At 39.0% G+C, this 18,118-nt stretch overlaps 1 protein-coding gene across 1 annotated transcript in view; it reads left to right on the forward strand.

Annotated features, from left to right (window-relative positions):
• Asxl3 (ASXL transcriptional regulator 3) overlaps positions 1–18,118 on the forward strand; it is a 170,786-nt gene that overhangs the window by 66,940 nt on the left and 85,728 nt on the right. The window contains exon 7 of the mRNA XM_028774885.1: positions 10,799–10,920. Within this exon, the coding sequence (XP_028630718.1) occupies positions 10,799–10,920 (122 nt within the window). The remainder of the gene's footprint in view (positions 1–10,798; positions 10,921–18,118) is intronic.

Genomic DNA, 18,118 nt, shown 5'->3' on the forward strand with positions numbered 1-18,118 from the left:
GAGAGAGAGAGAGAGAGAGAGAGAGAGAGAGAGAGAGAGAGAGAGAGGGAAAGAGAGAAGAATGGACAGAGGGACACAGAGAGAAACACATATCCAATGTTTAGACCTTAAATCCCAGTGTGTATAATGATTTCACCATTTCAAGAATTTTATATGACCCCTTTTCATTATTCTTTATAGTTAGTTTTATAAGTGGATTTTTGGTTGTGTGATTCTTGGCAGGGTTGTGTTAATGTAATGAAACATTATTCAAGTCACTATTTTCTTTGGCTCAGAAGTTACACTTTGAGGGGGTCTTTGTGTGTGTGTGTGTGTGTGTGTGTGTGTGTGTGTGTGTGTGTGTAATAAACCTATTGAAAGTGAAAAGTGCTTTAAGATGGCTCAAGTATAAGGGTAAGGTCTCAGCTAATACATCAATTACAGAGACCAAGAGCTTCATGGCTAATATGGAAAGTTTCTAATGAAGACTCAGGCTCTCTTCAGGAGTGGTCACAATGTGTACTTCCTCTATAGCGTATTCAGATCTGTAGGGCTGGGGATAGAGGTAGAAGGGTCATAAAGGGAATGACATGAGCAACTAGGTTCTACTCACTACATTAGTTACCTTTCCCTACTGCTGTGGCAAAAATACCTGGAAAAAGGCCACTTAAGAAAGGAAGGGTTTATTTATTTTTTTCCTCCCAGTTTGAGCAGTGAATGCATAGCACAAGGCAGTGTTTCCCCCTCTGTCAGGAAGCACAAAGATAAATGCTGCTGCTTAGCTTGCTTTTTCCTTTTTAATTCACTCCGGATTTCTGTCCTTGGTGTGGCCCAGCCCACATTCAAGGTAGTTTGTCCTCCTTAGGTAATCTCCTTTGAAACACTCTTACAAGTTACACCCATATGTGTGTCTCCTAGGGGACTCTAAATTGAGTTAGGTTGACACTCAAGATGAACCACCATAGGGTCTTGTTTTGCTGTTTACTTGCAGTGCCCCAGTGTGACATGTTTAGAGGTGCTACATGTCCACACACATGTGTTTGGGGTGGGATGTGTAGAATGTTTTAAGCAAGCTTTTAATTGTCCACTGAAGAAGCGATAGCATGGTCATGCTCTATCTGGCATCCCCTCCTAAGAACTTTGTGGGCATGTAAAAGAAATTCCTTCTGGGTTTGTAGCAGGCCACCTGGGTTGGTATTTTTTGTTTGTTTGTTTGTTTGAGGGGGGTAAATAAATTTGTCCCTTATCCAACATCTCTGCATTTCATTCAACAGCTTGTTAACTAGTGGAGACACCTGCTCTACTTTGGTGGGCTCCAGGAACTTAAGTATGTGAAAATTTTGTTGTGTTCACTACATATGGAAGAGAGTACAGAGGAAAGAGAATACTTTTTAGGGAAATGACCACTGGTGAGATGGAAAACTTCCTCTGCCCACGCCTTCCCCTTCTTCGGGCTTTCATCTCTGCCCACAGATTTCAGAGTTCATGAAGAAATAAACGAGATTTCCAAAGATCACTGTGCTCTGACTTGTCTTAAACACAGTCCATTTAAGGAGGCATTTTTCTAACAACATATCCAGGGAGGGAAAGAATCTTCCAGTCAGTCCTTACATTTTTTTCTGTGTGCTTTTGATAACCTTTATAGCAAAGAAGGATTTTCCTTATGCTGAGTCTTTTGTGCTTTTAATTAAAACAGTTTTCCCCTTTTTTCTGCTGCCCCATGATGGAGAACAGCTGGTTACCATCTCCTCCCCACCCCCTTGTCTTCTCCAAATGACTCACTCCCCCTCCTTCAAAGATGATTTAAATATTCCTTCCATTTCTTTCATCCATCAGGGGCCTCTTTTTCCTAAATCTGCCTCCTTGAACTCTGAACTCTGTTCATGTATAAATGGATTTTAGTCAGTTTTAACAGCTCAGAGGCATGGAGGAAGAGAAAGTTTGCTTTTCAGTGCAGATAAAGTTCTCCTGTTACATATCATTTCCTAACCTCTCTTGTGTTACAAGGGGGAAAGTTTCATAAAACGAGAAAGATGAGGAGTGTGATCTCATAAGAAAAACAAGCTCCCTCAAATAAAAATACAATTAAAGGTATCCCCCAATTATTCATCTTAACAAACTAGTTTTGATTTATATTGTCTGAGACATGTACATCTGTATAAGGTGGCCCTGCTCTTTAAAGACTCTCTGTTCTCCCTGGTGCCAGATAATCCATTTTCTGTCTGTAAAGTGACTCTTTGTAAGTGTTTCTCAAGCAGCTCTCTGTATGTCTTGCCTGATTTTTTACATACTGACATGCGAGGTGATTAGCAATCAGCTCATTAGTGAAGTCCTTGCCTTTGGCCCACACTTACCCTTTGCTCTTAGATTTTCTGTGAACCTTCCTCTGTTTAATTTTCTGGGTCTATTGTTTTGGGTCTATTTCTATGCAGCTATTCCAGGAAACTGAGTAGCATGGAAGACCCCGGGTGTTATGCCAATATAAAAGAAATAACTGGGGAGCTGGGGTGATAACTCAGGTGGTAAAGCATCTGCCCCACAAGTGTGAGGACCTGAGTTTGATTGCCACACCCACAGTGTGCAGTGACAAATACTTACCATTCCAGCATTGGGAAGGTAGAGATGGGGGCACCACTGGCCAGCACGCCTGGCAGAATCAGTGGATCCCATGTTCCAGTAAGATACTTGTCTCAAGAAATAGGTGGGCAGATTCTGATGAAAGACATCAGAAATGTACATATACGTGCATGTATACACAAACATATGCACACATACACACACACACACACACACACACACACACGCTCATACCTTGCCAGAGGGCAATCTAAAATGGGTTTTACCCCATTCAAACAGAATCTGATCTGTTTCTTTCCATTATTCTGAGAAATCCTATATCTTTGTATGATAGCTTGAGAGTTAGGAAGCTAGAAGCTGGAACTTCTTAGGTATGCTTTTCTTGTTAAATATGTCATTTTAAGTTGATGCTTTTTCTTTGTCTAATCCATGTTTAAAGGGATGCTTTGACAGATTCTCAGAGATATTAGCAGGATTAAGTTGGAATGGCAGACTAATCAATACTTGGAAGGAGTGATTCCTGTCACTACATCTATGTGGGAAATATTTAGTTACCATTCGCACTTCAGGGTTTCATCCGATACAAACCAAAGTGTTTATTAACCTTTGCTTGACATAATGAATGAGTTGTGGTATACGCAGTTCTGTGGTGGGCAGCTACTATTTGCTAGTTGATATCAGCCACAAAATCATGAAAGACTAATTATTTTGTCTTTTATGACAATCATGCAGGTAAATACACACATGCAACTTATTTATGAATATACACCCATGCACAATAAAAACATGCATGCACACATATGCACAATACATACATGCATACACACATGCACACATATATACATGCATATACACACATGCACACATGCTTGTCCTTGTTAGATTTTATTGTTAACTTGTCACATCTAGGGAGAAAGAACCTTAAATGAAGAATTGCCTCTTTTGGATTGCATGTGTCTAAGGCACTTTCTTGATTGCTAATTGACATAGGGGAACCCAGACCACTGTAGGTGGTGCCATCCCTAGCAGGAGGTCTAAGCCTGAACAAAAACGATGTGTGCAACAGCCAGAGCATGAACAAGCCAGGAAAGCAACATTCCTTCATGGTTGCTGCCCCAGATTTCTGCCTTTAGTTGCTGCCCTGACTTCCCTGAGCAATGGACTATGGCCTGGAAGTCTAAGATACAATAAACCTTTCCTCCTCGGGTTACTTTCAGACATGAGTTTATCATAGCATTAGAAAAGCAAACTAGGAAAATATAATATTAAAACCTTATTCACCATTACTTTTGGTTTATTTTGGCTTTATTGTTTTTGCTGGTTTTGTCTTTGTTTTGTTTTATTTTCTGAGATAAGGCCCCACAGAGTCAATGAAATGGATTTTGGAAAGATAGTAAGAATTTCTTTCTCTCAGCTATATTTTATTCATACACATTGTTGTGCTGAGTAATATCAAATTGTCAATGGTTAAAATGTTGAGACTTTTAACGGCTTCTTTGGAAAATTGCTTTTTCTGTTACTTTATTGCTAGCAGTCCTGTTACTAGTTTGTTTTGGCATATCATATCGTTGGAGCATTGTTTTTTTTCAATTAGAAAGCTTGCTTAGGTCCAGTTGACTGCCCCTACCTTGGCACAGGATTCATTTTGGAGCAGACATCTCTCCATAGGCTGGATCCAAAAAGGATTAAGGAATTACCTTTCCCTGAAAGAATTAGAGTCCAGGAAATTTTTAATTGGGGTCAACTGAGTTGCCTGTTCTTTTCTATGTCAGTTTTTATACTTCTGGCATACATTTAGTTGCTGCATCGATCCAGAATATCTGTTTACACAATTTCCAGTGTAAGTATTATGCACAGAACACAATGTTATCCATGCTGAGACCTTTAGACAATTTCCCATGTGGCTACTACTCTGGAATCACTCACTTATTGATCTGTCAAGACAAAGTATAGTTATCACTATTATGTTTCCATTGGTAGAGTTGTCATTGGAATTAGTTATTCTACACCACGGTTCTTTGAAGAAAAGTATTTCTTTAAGCCTTTAAGTTTTATAGTGTGTACATGTATGTGTGATCAGCTGTGTGTGCAGATAAAATCTACAGATCTAGAAAGGATATCAAGAGAGACCAAGATTAGGCAATAAGGAGTGGTGAGGTGGGCAGTGGGGCAAATGGACATGAGAGAGGAAAAGTGTCTATCTGTGGTGAGCCATGAGGATGATGGATGCAGGGGAGATTGAGGAAAGGTTAAGGAACCATAAACACATACATTAAAATGTCATAATGGCATCTCACACATTATATGGTGATTTAACTAAAGATAAACCTCATGCTCCCACAATAGAATCATGGACATTTTTGTATGTTTATTAGCTCCTAGTTCATCTTTTGAGAATGGTCTATAGTTCCTATTGGAGGTTATCATATCAAACAAATTAAATTTATTCAGAAAATCATACATTTTCTATCTCATTATCTATCATAATATATACATACATGTAGCTATGTCATAAAAATAGAAACATAACTACGAGGATTGCAAAGAGAACTAATAGCAAGGGCTTAAAGTTGGGAGAGAAAGGGGAGTCTAAGGGTGTGAGAGGGATATACTCAATGTCTAATGTGTGTACATGACACTGTCATTATGAACCCATCACTAAAACACCTTTTACTCTCTTCTTTTCTGAATCTCATATCCTTCTGCACATGAAGGAAAGTGTTTAGTAAAACCTCTGTGACTGAGCTAACAATTAATAAACAAACAATAAGACTGAACCCACTTCTAGAGAATTACTGAGACCAAATGAGTGGCCACAGTGCTGTCCCCAGTTCTCTGGTGTCTACTCATTGCAGTATTTTTTAGCTGACAGTGTGTATCGGTGGCTTTTCTATAGCAATGTGCTGGTATTTGAGGGTATCAGCTCTGATTGTTTCAGGAAACTAATAGGAAGCATTAGAAGAAAATGGATAGACATGAAAATGGTTGAGGTCAGCACCCTTTCCTGTAGGAGGTATTTGAGGCACAGATCTCTCAGATGGCCTGTTGCTTGTACAGTAGTGATCAGAATGAAAGGTCTGCATGACAGTGGCTGAATACAATCCAGGAACCAGCATGCACTGTAGCTTTCACCCACACTGCTCCTGCCATTTTATGCAGCTTAACTACTTTAGCTTTGACTTTGAAATGTTGATTTTATTTTCTTATGGAAATAAATAAATAAAAAACTGTGGTGTTCCTCTTAATGTAAGGTGCTGAGTAAGGATGGCACAGAGAAATACATCTGTGCTTAGTGCCTGTTTGTGCAACTTCCAAACCGTTTGCACAGCACAGTTTTGGAGTTTGCTTTCCTATGTGTCTTAATTGACTTCGATATATATATTTTCCAAAAGATTTTTTTAATGAAAACATTTCACATATAAATTTCTATCATACAAACTACCTTTGTTTTCCTCTCCTTCAGTTCTTGATAAGCACAGCAATTAAAAGTTAACTGTAAAAAATAGATACTTTAAATGAATTTAATGAAAATCTAATTTAAAAAATCCAATGTAATGAGCTTGTCTTTGCATATAAATCAGTCCTGAGATGCTAAGCTCAGGGCTGCTATGGTGAGCAGGACAGCACCTCCCATCACTGCAAGGACCATCAGAAACATGTCCACTGACTTCCAAGGATGTATGGTAGGAGGAAGCAAGGCTGCCTTAGAGGCTGTTAGGGGAACTTAGGGAGAACCTGTTGGAGTTTGCTCTTCCAAGATAAGTTTACCTGATAGCATAATGAGGAAAAGTCTTTGAGAAGGATACAGTGAAAGCCAGTGCAACAAATGGCAGGGAGTTGTGTTCTTGCCTTCTTGACTATTTAGAGGTGGTGAGAGTTGAAGAAGCCAGTAATTCCTCCCTCATCTGTGTCTTTGGTTGAAGATCAAAGCTAGATTTGTGGGGCCACTTGTTCTTCAGTCAGTAAACGAACATGGATTAGAAAGGAATCGTCACGGTACCATTCAACTTTAAATGTGTAGGCTGTATGACATCAGTTGTTGTCATAGCATGTTAAAGGTCAGTGGATGAAAAAGAGGCTCGAGGACAACTTGGAGACACCTAGAAAAAGAGAGAAATCCACAGTTTGCTGCCAAATTGTCACCTTGTCTCTGGTTTTTCAGAATACTTCATGGCTCCCTAGAACTTTTGAGTAAGGAGTAAGTAGCTTGTGTGTGGAATGATAGTTTATGGGGAAGTGTAAGAGTAGATCTAAGTCAAACCATGCTTTCAATTTGCTTAATTTGTGGAGGCAAGCAACATGTAGCAAAAAGCAAACTGTGGCAACATGTACCAAAATGTAGCAAAATTCGGAACACAGTATTATCTCTGTTCTTCATTTTCAGTGTGTTCATCAATGTCATCTGTGAGAAGGCCAGGCTATCTAGTTTTCAAATCTTACTGAGTTTTGACATGAAAAGGCCTGTTATTAATTCTATGACCATACTGATGTAGTTTTAAAGAAAAAAGAATTCCAAGCTCCCATTCTGTCTTAAATGCCAAGAAGGTATCAGGTTCTAAGCTGCATGTCAAGGTTTAATATTTATTGGTTAAATCATCTGTCCCAGTTGTTCTATTTTCTATCTCCTTTTGTAAGTCTACTTACAGGGAATTCCCTCTGATCTCTCTTCTAACATTAACTTACCCTCAGTTTGCAGTTCCCAAAACAAGTTACACCTCTTAGATTAATATTTACACCTCCAATTATTGATTACACCTATTCTTAGGACAGCTGTAAAGGTAAGCATAAAAAATGAAAGGCTTGTGTTTTGTCAGAATATGAATCTGTACAATCCATTTACTCAATGGATGGGTGTTTTCATTTCTATGACCCTTCTGTCATATGTTTGGCAAAAGAATGAGTAAATTAATTGAAATCTTCATATTAAACTTTAAGTTTATGTTTATCCATACTTTAAAATAATGCGTGTTTCTTATAAGCCATCCACTGCTTGGAGTCTTTGAATATGTCCATACCCAAAGTCAAGGCACACTGATTTAATAGAGATTATTGTTGACCACATCTCCTTTCCTCTTAATAGTATATATGTTTTTTAATCAGAAGCAAATAATTAGAGAAACCCATTTTGACACAAAGAAACATCAAGACCATCAGGAGGTGTGAGGGGTGGGAAAGTGGCTGAAGCATAGGGTTATTGGTGGTGCCACATTGCATTTTGAGGGAAGGGTAAAGAAAAGGCTCAAGATTAGGTTCAGGGAAGGCCTAACTTGAGGATATACTTTAGAGTAGTCATAAGGCCTGAACCCCCAACCCCTGTGTTTGAGACTCTACAGTGAACATACCCTTGTAAATGGCTGTGGATAACTACAAATGAACACAGGACAATAAACAGCAGACCTAAAATATACATACTGAGACTAATGTAGATTTCCTGCTATCAGGTGGTATCTTCGGTCTGAGAGATAGAGGGAAGATGGTAACAGCCCCAGCTGGAAGGACACACAAGTGCAGCCTGCTTCTCACAGCAGTTAATGAAAAGGACACCCAGGTTTAGGGACATTCAGTCAGAACTTGTTATTATTTGACCCAGCTGCACTGAAGTTAACATTTGGAAGATTGATTATTCTGGGCCAGCGAGATGGCTCACCAGTGAAGATACCTATCACCAGGTCGGAGGACCTGAGTTAGATCTCTGGGAAAGAATTGACTCCTGCATCTTGTCCTGTGACTTCCACACAAGGACTGTGGCATGCCTACACTCATCCACGTATAAAGAAAGTAAAACAAGGAAACAAAGTTTTTAAGAAAGAGTATTAAAAGTGTTTCCTAAACAAATTGATAGTAAATTTGGGTCTACATGTTCAGTGTGCAAAAGCAATTTCATGTTTCCTGTGATTTCCTCATTACCTGTGGACTGCTCTTGGTTCTCCACATTAATCCAGGGAGTACATTTTCAGTTTCCTGAGTGGAGATGCTACCAAGAATGTAGAAGTCAGAAAGCATATTTGCTAGTGCCTATTTTACTTTTAGCTGGCCTTTTATTATGTACATTGGCTTAGTTGGTTCAACTAGGATGATATACCCAGCCTGCCACCTTGTGTCCCCTCTTTGGTTGGTCACACACTATAGAGACTTCAGAACATTAACAATCTGTATAATTGGTGTACAAATTGATCTATCTTTGGAGTATGATCTGATGAATACTTATTGGTAAGGAAGCTTTGGTGAAGTATTAGCAATCATACTAGGAAAGAAGCCTGGCGACCATCCTACTCAGGAAGTGTTACAAAGGAGTATCTACTGGAATATTTAGACTGTCTTATTGAAAACTGTCACATTATAGGCTGAAAGAAAGCCATCTGATCTTTAATTCAAAGACTCTGCCCCTGTATCTGCACCCAAATATTTTTCTTAAGTTTTATTTTTGTCTCTCTGTGTGTGCATGTGCGTGTGTGTGTACATGTGTGTTTGTGTATGTGTGAACATGTATGAAAACTTACCTGCAGAGATCATAATAGGCCATCAAGTTCAAGATACTGGAAACCAAACTTGGGTCCTTTACAGAGCAAAGTGACCTCTTAACCACTGAGCAATCTTTCCAAGAAGCATGTATCAAAATGTTTTTACTGTAGTACTTCCATTACTCTATTACTGAATAACATACTCCTTTAAGCCCTATTAACTTCCCACTTAGTACATCCAACCTCATATTGCTAAATGATAATTACTAAAATATAAAATTTTCTGCATCAGATCTTCACTTTTGGATCCAGTACTTTCTGTGGAAGGCAGTTACAGGACTAGGCTAGCCTGGGATCTCAGGTGTGAGTCCACTCACTCTCTGTAACACTATGTGACTTTCTTAGCCTTTTCGAGCTCTACTTTTCTCTCTTCCTTACACCAAGATGACACCTTTCTCCTTACAACTAACTGTAAGCTCTGAGATCCCATATGTAAAGTTTCTAGAAAAATAATTGACAGTAATTAATATTTTTTGCTAAATATGCTCATTTTGACTTCCTAATTCCTTTCTGTATTAAAACAAAACATAATTAACCTGATTTAAACAAAACTTTCCAATGAATTACATGTTCATTTGTAGGTGATATGTGCTAAAGTCTTTCAAAAGCAAATATTATGTAAAGACTGTATCCATTTTATAGTAACTGTTTGTTTCCTTTTACTGGGGATATCTTCTGGTTATTGATAATTGAACAGTCTCTATTCTGTATTTTTCTGTAATAGTTTGTTCAGAACCTCCTTCCCCAAGTTGCCATCACTTGGAAAATAGTCTTGACTTATCTTGTACCCAGTGCCCTCAAAAAGCCTTGTTTTAAGCTTTAACAATATGTTCTCGAGTTATTTTCTTCCATGAAACTTCTTCCTGCCTCCTGCCTTTGACATATGCCTCCATTCTGTGACTTGTCTTGCTTCTTTCTCCTCACTTTGCTTCTGAAAATCTCATTCCTTCATCAAGTGTGTGGATAGTGGGATCTTCCCCAAATTCCTGCCCAGAGCCTCCTAGCTGGAAGAGGGCTCAGGGAGGAAGTCCCAAACAAATGGGTCTCAAAGCAGTGAACTCTTTGTGCTTCTTGATCACTCACTTCAGAAAGACAGCAGTTCTCAGCAGCAGTGCTTTGAAATAAAGCTTCTCACGTGTGACAGGCCAAAAGAAGGCCCAAATCTGACAAAGTGGACAGAATACATTGCTATCTGCAGAGGATAAATTGTTTGACAAAACAATTGTCTTTTGATAGCAAGAATCGTAGATCTTAGCCCATAGAAAGAGAAACACAGCCTGGGCCTCCATGAATTCTCTAGGGACCAGTTAAGTCCAAGAGTCATTTTTAGTCTGTGGACCTGGGTTTGTTTAAGATAATGTCATTCACTGAGATAATCCCAATGTAGGATCTGCATATGCAGATAGACAAAATGTCTATTGACCCCCAACTTGTGAGGCACTTATGTGGCTGTTTGTATGTGGTACACTTGCCCTAGGGCACAGACCCAATTGTCAGTGAGAATGGAAGCTGGGCTGCCTATGGCAATCAGATGGAACTGCGGCCACAGTTACTAAAGGATCCCTTCTCTTTGAATCCAGATATGCCTCCTCGCACTGTGCTATTTTGCTGTATTTTAAGTATCCATTTTCAACTGGAGAAAAGCTCCAAGTGAGTTAATTACAGTGGGTGTAAAAAAAGGAATTCAAATTAGTAATATCATTATCTCTCTCTGCTTCTAGTGTGTACGAAGCAGGTAACGGATGAAGTCTCTTCCACTCGAGATTGCAGCCTTACGAACACGGCAGTGCAAAGCAAGCTGGTGTCTTCCTTCCAGCAGCACACCAAAAAGGCCCTGAAGCAGGTAAGAGGCTGCCTTCTGCACTTAGCCCCACAGCTCTGATGACAGAAGGTTAAGGGTGTGGTGGGGACCAAGTAAGGTAACTAGGAACCTAAAAATCAGAAAATAACAGAGGTACTGTTTCTGTAATATTTAATAGAATAATTCTACTATATGTTGAAAATTAGGCAAGAATTAAGCTGAAAACTCTGTTGTAAAACAGAATCTGAAATGTGCTTAAAGTTATGCAAGAATGTGTGTGTGTGTGTGTGTGTGTGTGTGCCTTATAGTAAATCCAGTTGAATTCACAATTTTGTTATATAATTTGAAAATTATATCTTGGTTTATGCTGTTTATGTTCAACCTGTTTATCTGGCTCTCACCACAGTGTCTATCAGTGGGTATTGTTTGATGTTGAATAGAACCTCATCTTTATTTCACAGAAGGCTCCTGACCTTGGTAGCCTTGACCTATTCGGCCTTGTGTTTTGATGCTGGTGGAGGCAATGGTTTTTATATTGGGGTTGGGCACTGACACAGCCTAGTTTAAATCACTGTCATTCTGATAATCTGGGCAAACCACTTTTGTCTCTGAATCTCTTAAGTATCATTGAAACTGGGGTTGTGAGAATATTTTTCACACAGGATTAACCTGTAGAATAGTCAAGGTCACCAGTAGGAAGCTGTGATGGAGAATGGCTTCCACAGAGTCCTCACTAAGTGAGCGTGTGCTGGTGTCCCCACACCAGCAAGTGCTGAACTGTGCAGAGAAAGAAATAGGTAGCGTGATTAGATGGTGGTGTAACAGTTACATTAAGTGTGTAAGCAGCGTCCTGCACTCCTGTCTGAGTTCATTGTATTCAGCTAGCAGTTGCAAGGTTCCAGTTCTTGTAATGTGTGTACAACTAGGAAAAGAGAAAGATGTTTTTCAAAACAATTTTAAAGAAGTCCCCCACAGTCAAGCACCTCCTGGATGCTCTTGTGACTTCCTCCCTTTCACCCTCTCCTTACCATGCTCACTCTGTTTGCTTTGTTTTACTTTGAGATAAAATGTCATGATGTACACTAGACTAGCCTTCAACTATCAGCAACCCTCCTACTCCTGCTGGTATTACATATGGCATCATCATACCAGCTCACATGCAGTTGGAGATTTCAGCTGCTTCTATTCACCTTCTCTGCCTCAAACAAGGAAATACAAGAAGGAAACTGAACATTTTAACATTGAGCAATGTTACTTATGTATTTTGTACTAACTATTGAAGTCATGGTACTTCTATCCATATTTAAGGTACTGACAGTATTTTTTTTTCCTGCATGGGTTCAAACTCCTTTGGATAACTTACCATTCATATCATAATTTTTGTGAAGCGTTTTTAGATGCTATAGAGCAAAATTGTGATCAACATTAATATCCCTTTTTAATTTAGGAAATAAAAGATGGAGTAGGTAGGTAAACCCAAGCAAATGCTCATCCAAGCAGCAAATAGGAAATAGGATGTAGTCAATAAAGTACTAAGCAGTATAGAACAAAGGGTACAAAATTGGACACTTGTGGCTGTGGCGTTTAAGAAACATAAATGGAATCATAAATGAAATGCATGCTTTCAAAGTGTGTGGTCTGGAGGATGTGCAAACTCTGAGTCCAGCTGTGCATGAGTGGGAAGAGACAGATTCTGGTGGCTCTGAGGCTTGGTGACATTTTTTTCTCACTTTCTTTAGATCTTTGAACCCTATACAATTATTAATGCTATACAAACGTGACTCAGCAGTAAGTTGCCGGTCACTTTTCTCTTTCTATCTTTCTTTCTCTCTTTCTCTCTTTCTCTCTCTCTTTCTCTCTTTCTTTCTTCTCTCTCTCTCTCTCTCTCTCTCTCTCTCTCTCTCTCTCTCTCTCTTGGTACTAGACCATGCATCCATGAGAAACATGTCTTTGTTACTGTACTTTAAGCCTTGTTTATAGAAGTGTGTCATGTGAGCTTCTCAATTATGGGAAAGAGTTGTTTATTCCTTTCTTGTAACTTCTAACTTATAATCAAGTAGCAAACTAGTAACCAAGCAGTTGTGACTCAATATAGATCAGATATGCTAATGCTCCTTTAATAACTAATTCATATTGTAATGTTCAGGAGATAAGCACTCTCTACAGAATTTTACCTGGATCGCTGGTAATTGCTGGATGCATTAAGATAGCATTTGAAACCTTGCTTGAACATAAGGGATTTATGTTGTTACTAAAACAATATGCACCTTCATTTATTTTGCACAGTTGATTATGATTAGATATAACTTTCATCAGTGACTACCATGTAAACATGTACATATGTGCCTATACATGATTTTATGTATGTGGATATAAGCTCCATGTGCTTGTATATACACATCATAATCATAGCACCTACGGCAGCTAAGTCACTTTCATGGTGATTGCATAAACTGATGTTTACATTATGACTTATCCTTTGAACTATGAAAACACTCATGTTTAGTTTTGTTTTTCTTTATTGCTGTTGTTTGTGAAAGAGTCTCATACAGCTTAGAATGTGGCTAAGGATGACCTGGAACTCCTCATTCTCCCATGTCTTAGATGTATCACCATCCCCAGCCATATGCCAGTTTTCCAAGTAAGCCAAGGCATAATGAATTAGCCTAACTTGTACAAGACCATCAGACCAATGACTCTCAGAGATGACGTTTTAATCTAAAATCACAGTTTTAGATTCTATCTTCATCATTAATACCTCCTTTTATCACGGAGTATATCATTCTGTTTTGAAACTATTTGTGGAAATTTTAAAAAATTTTTATTGGTTATTTTATTTGTTTACATTTCAAATATTATCCCCCTGCCTGGTTTACCCTCTGAAAACTCCCTATCCCACTCCTCCCCCATGATTCTATGATGGTGCTCTCCCAGCCACCCACTCACACCTCTCCACCCTAGCATTCCTGTATTCTGGAGCATCAAGCCTTCACAGGACCAATTGATGCCAGATAAGGCCCCTTCAGCTCCTTCAGTCCTTCCCCTAACTCCCCCATTGAGGTCCTCTTGTTCAGTCCAATTGTTGGCTGCAAGCATCCGCATCTGTATCAGTAAGGCTCTGGCAAAGCCTCTCAGGAGACATCCATATCAGGCTCCTGTCAGCAAGCACTTCTTGGCATCAGCAATAGTGACTGGGTTGGTGGCTCTACATGGGATGGATCCCCAGGTAGGGCAGTCTCTGGATGGCCTTTCCTTCAGTCTCTGCTCCAGTCTTTGTCCCTCTATTTTCTTTAGACAGGAGTAATTCTGGGTTAAAATTCTGAGAAGGGTAGGTGACCCCTTCCTTCAACCAGAAACCGTGCCTTACCTCTGAATAGGGTCTCTACAGGTTCTCTCTACACTTCGTTGGGTATTTCAGCTAATGTCATCCCTGTTGGGTCCTGGGAGCCTCTTGATTTCCTGGCATCTGGAATTTTCTGTTGGCTACTCCCAGTTCCCCATCCTCCATTGCTACACACCTCTGATCAATTTCCTGACCCTCTGTATATCTCCCCTGTCTCCTCCTACACCTGATCTTGTCCCCCCTTTTATTCCTTTCCCTCTCTTCCCTACCTCTCAAGTTACTCTCACTCTCTACCTCCCATGATTATTTTTGTTCCCCTATCTAAGTAGGAGTGAAACATCCACACTTTGGTCTTCCTTCTTCTTGACCTTCATATGGCCTGTAAGTTGTATCATGGGTATTCCAAGCTATTTTCCTAATATACACTTATCAGTGAGTAATACCATATATGTTCTTTGGTAACCGTGTTCACTCACTCAGTATGATATTTTCTAGTTCCACCCATTTGCCTGTGAATTTCATGAAGTCGGAAAATTTACTGATTTGAGTTTTTCTATTGCATCAGGAGACCAACAAAGTAGGCTCTCTAGAAATACCATTTCTGAAACAGGTGCTTTTGTTAAGTACATGCCCATCGTGATGGCTCCATGCTCAGTTACATTCACCCCTACACATATATTAAAACTACATTCTCATTCTTGCCCCTCTTGGGTCAAACATCTCTGAAATTGTAGTTTTTCTCCCAGCTTTATGAGAAACCCAGTTGCCAGGGGACTTTCTCCATCAATGCACATACGTACTAAGAACAGTCCAAATCCTCAGAGGACCCCAGCTTTATTATGTCATTTGCATTGTGGTTTAGGTCTTCCTTGTAGGCTTTTCAAGAGGATAATGAGAAGAAATTCCCTAAAATAGAGTCTCTTCTACCATGATTTGGGAGAGATAATCACCTTACCTCCATAAATATCTACCCACTTCATAAATATTCATATAAACTTAAAAACAATCCCATAACACAGCCCAATGTGCCACTAGTGCCCTTTTAGGTCAGCATGTTCCAATAGCTCTGTGGGTATGTGCATATATATACTTTCACTTTGCTTTGCTTAGTAAACTTCTTCTTAAAGTGTGTGCATGTGTGTGTGTTCTGAGTCAGTATAGCTACAATAGAAAGAAGCAGGTGAAAACAAATTCCTAAGAACCCAGGCACCTTTGCATCACAAATATATAAAAACAATAATTAAAACAAAGCTCTCATAACAAAGCCAGGCATAGCATCCAGGTCTAAGCTCATACCCTTTGGTACAGGATGGTAAGCACACTTTCTGACCTAAAAACTGCTGATCACAACTGTAGGCAGAACTATATAGAAGCTTTATGGCCATTGATATTGGATAGAACCTTTTTTCCAAATATCAAAATAATTTTCACGTTTAAATCTCATCACAGTATTAGTTAATGCGATGGACATAATTTTATGGATAGCATTTTATGCCCTTGAAACTTTGTTGTTGTTCTGCATAAGCAATGTCAGAATTGTCTACTGATCATTATCTTGTGCCCTGTTTCCCTTGTACTGTGGTATTTAGTTGTTAAGATTCTAAGACCGTGCGGAGTGATTAGATTTTTGTACTTTCAAAGAAGCTAAGCAAGGCTATATTTTGGACTCTTAACCAGCAGAAGAAAGTGATAGGCAAAAGAAGGGTGCCTTGTGTTCTGGCAGGAGTATGGTACTTCTGCATGTTGTTTCTGTTGATTTGACATCTCTCAGTCTCCTTAGGATGGTTACAGATCCTTCACCCGCATACCATGGCAGAGCAGATATAGTCTTGATAAATTGCTGTTTTCTGGTGGTAGTGGTAGTTTCCTATCACTGACTTTGACATTTAGTGTACCAGTCACAGTGCTTGCTATTGGTGCCGACACAGACAGCTGTTCCCCATGTGTGCTTACGTTTCTAATTATCTTAGTGTTAGCATTCATGGTCTGTGATATTTTCAGATTTTCAATAAAGGGCTTACTATGTTCTGCACAATCTTAAGTTACATTGTTACTGTTGTCTCTCTTCTAAAACACAGTGAACTCTTATTGTTTAGTGTGCCAAGTCAACACAAAAGCTCCTGGTTTTCAGCTTTATTTCATTTACTCCTGTTAGAATAGAGAGGAAGATGATACACCCCCCAACACTTTTAGAGACAGAATTGTCTGGAAAGCTTTCTCTCTAAAATGAAATATTTATTCAAAAGTTTTTTTCTTTCTTTTTAATAAGAAAACATCACAGTGTGTATGTATGTATATATATATATATTGTAGAGAAAGCATGTTCAGCCAGGAATTTCCCTTCCCTTTCAGAGACTCAACTATCTTGAAGCTAGTGTGGTAGTATTTTTACTTTGTACAGAGACATTTTTATTTAACTTAATTTTGTATTTATGTATATTAATATTTTTCCTACATGTATGTATGTGCACCAGTTGTATGTCTGGTGCCTCTGGAGTCCCGTAATTGGAGTTACAAATGCCTATGTGCCACCATGTAGATCCTGGGAATTGAACCCGGGTCTCTAGAAAATGTAGCAAATGGTCTTAACCTTTGCTGCATCTCTCCAGCCTAAGAGGTCACATCTTGATCCAAAAGCATGAAGCAAAGAGAGTAACTAGACACATTTCAAGGCATCTAGTGATACACTTCCTCCAGCAAGACTGCAGGACCTAAGCCTCCCAAGATAGTACCACTAGATATTGACCAAGTGCTCAAATTATTAAGAATAGGATCAGTTCTCATTCAAACCACTGCACCTCCTGTTGTTGTCATTGTTAACCAAATGTAGAATTTTGTACATAGGACCAGCTAGAAGGTACATTTAGTGTTAGGCTGTTCTAGATTTCTCACCTTTGCTTTCTTCTGGACTTAAAATGAGTGGATATAGAGTTGGTCAATAAAATCATCTGCTTGCATTTCAAAAAAAAAAAGTAGCATCTAACCTGACAATTAGAAGTACATCATTGACACTGTACTCCTAAAATGAATATAGACAAAAGATATACGACCAAGCAGTAAATACTAAGGTCTGAACTTTGGTATAAATGAATAACTATGGCCGGCCACCCTTGGGCTAATGGACAAAGTGTCCCCAAGATGTCACAATGGAAAAGTGTTTTCCATCATTTTGGGTACCTACACACACACACACACACACACACTCATAGGCACCAAAACCAGTTTCCTGATCCCTTTCCATGATCAATCATATAGATATATCTTTCAAGTTAAGGGAGATTAATATTTAGATATGAATAAATTTCAATAAATTAAATGAAAAATAAATTCTATTATATCTTTATGCTACATTTCCATTTCCTTTTCCTTTTTTTCAAAAACTCCAAGAAGCTTTCTCTATGAGCAAAGCACTCCTGATTTGAACAAGAACCACCAAGAACCCAGAGAACTAGGGAAGAGAAGTCTGGGTGTGCTTGTCATCTCCTAGGATTCAGATGAGTTCATGGAGGCACTTAGTTCATATTACATGCTGCTGACCTCCTGACCTCAGCTTGCATATAGTTTGTTCCTTTTTTAACACATTATTTATAAGCAGGAAAACAATACCTAAAAATTAATTTGTGTCAGACATTGTTAGCAGGAAGATTGCAGGTCTGAGGCCAACATAGGAAATGTAGTCATACCTTCTATCAAAATATAATCTACAAAAGGGGGAAATGTGGCCCAGTATTAGTTGGTATAGACTGTGTAGGGCCCTGGGTTTAATCCCTAGCACTTATAGAAATAAGCAAACAAGAATTAAATTTACTGTGGCAGCTTCAGGCCCTTCAGTGGAGGACTTTGCTCACTTCAGCCTCTTCCTCTCTTCTCTACCACAGTGCTCTGTAGAGAACTGGG

The sequence above is a fragment of the Grammomys surdaster genome, unplaced genomic scaffold, assembly GCF_004785775.1.
Source record: "Grammomys surdaster isolate TR1022 unplaced genomic scaffold, NIH_TR_1.0 243, whole genome shotgun sequence".
Taxonomy (NCBI): domain Eukaryota; kingdom Metazoa; phylum Chordata; class Mammalia; order Rodentia; family Muridae; genus Grammomys; species Grammomys surdaster.